General features: G+C 35.6%; 1 protein-coding gene across 1 annotated transcript in view; it reads right to left on the bottom strand.

Annotated features, from left to right (window-relative positions):
* Positions 1–329: 329 nt before the first annotated feature.
* Positions 330–1,237, bottom strand: part of LOC107578887 (E3 ubiquitin-protein ligase Zswim2-like) — a gene marked incomplete at its 3' end in the record, with an annotated part of 2,897 nt that continues 1,989 nt past the window's right edge. The window contains exons 3-5 of the mRNA XM_016264789.1: positions 939–1,164; positions 506–644; positions 330–413 (exon numbers count right to left, since the gene is read on the bottom strand). Coding sequence (XP_016120275.1) covers positions 330–413; positions 506–644; positions 939–1,164 — 449 coding nt within the window. The remainder of the gene's footprint in view (positions 414–505; positions 645–938; positions 1,165–1,237) is intronic.

The raw sequence follows: 1,237 nt of genomic DNA, 5'->3' as shown, positions 1-1,237 counted from the left end.
TTTTTTTTTTACTGTTTTCAACTTTAATAATTATATGATAATAAAAAAATCAGCATATTGCAGTGATTTCTGAAGGATCCTGTGACACTGGAGTACTGGCTACTGAAAATTCAGCTTTGTCATGACATAAATAAATTGCATTTTTAAATAAATAAAAATTGCAATAATATTCCACAACTGTATTTTTGATCAAATAGATGCAGCCTTGGTGATCATAGGACGCTTCTTCCACAAAAAAATCTTACCAACCCCAAACTTCTGAACAATAGTGTATGTCTGCAATGTGTAATAGATGCCTACTTGAAACATTTGCCGATGATTGGACAAACCCTGCAGCTGTTGCACATAACACCCAGATGTTTGTCCAGACAGTCCTTCTCATAGCAGGTTAACAGTTCACCTGAATTTTTCACCTGTCAAAGATAACACATTTTAACCCGAGATGATTTAAGTTTAAACAAAAAAGGAAAGAAAAATTAATTAACTGTGTCTTGGAATGACGTACTTGTTCAATCAGCTGCTTAAAAGTGCCAAAGTCCTCCCTACAGAGTGGACACTTAAGCAGGCCACGTGGGTCCCTCTTTGTCTGATGATCAGCCCATACCTTCATGCAGGAAATGTGGATGTTGTTTCCACAACTGAACCTGAAAAATGATGCATAATTACAATGCAACCAATTTGAGTATCAATAATAGCTTTTTGAGTTTAAATGGAAACTTGGGTGAGCGTGATGCATTTGATTTCAAAGATGGAGAAAAGGCATAATTAATACATTTCTGTTAAAAAATGTATTGATTTCAAATATTTCAGCTATGGAACATATTCACTTGCTGTTTAATACAATATTTATCATTGCATTCTTACATATTTTAGACATATATTTAGAGAGTATCCATTTAATTTCCTAAAGAAGATTCATTCTGAATAAGTTCTCTTACTTGCAATAGGTTACAGGCAATTTTTTCAGCAAAAGTTCTTCTTGACAGATTGGGCATATATCATCTTTCTCAATATCTTTCTGTCTGATGCTTCCGTCTTCCTCACTAGGCTCAGGACATGATGGCTCTGAACTCCTCCTGTCATTAGGAGACGTAGTTTTGGTCACATGAAGCCCTTGTAACAGCTCTAGGATCTGCCTCTCCACAAGACCGTACTGAAAACAGTCTGAAACAGAACAGATGACCAGAAAGACACTTATAGCTCAAACATTAATGTACAGGTGGTACGTGTCTTTATG

This window comes from Sinocyclocheilus grahami, unplaced genomic scaffold (assembly GCF_001515645.1).
Source record: "Sinocyclocheilus grahami isolate Dianchi unplaced genomic scaffold, SAMN03320097.WGS_v1.1 scaffold12554.1, whole genome shotgun sequence".
In the NCBI taxonomy this organism is placed as follows: Eukaryota; Metazoa; Chordata; class Actinopteri; order Cypriniformes; family Cyprinidae; genus Sinocyclocheilus; species Sinocyclocheilus grahami.
This window is presented reverse-complemented; position numbering and strand designations above follow the sequence as displayed.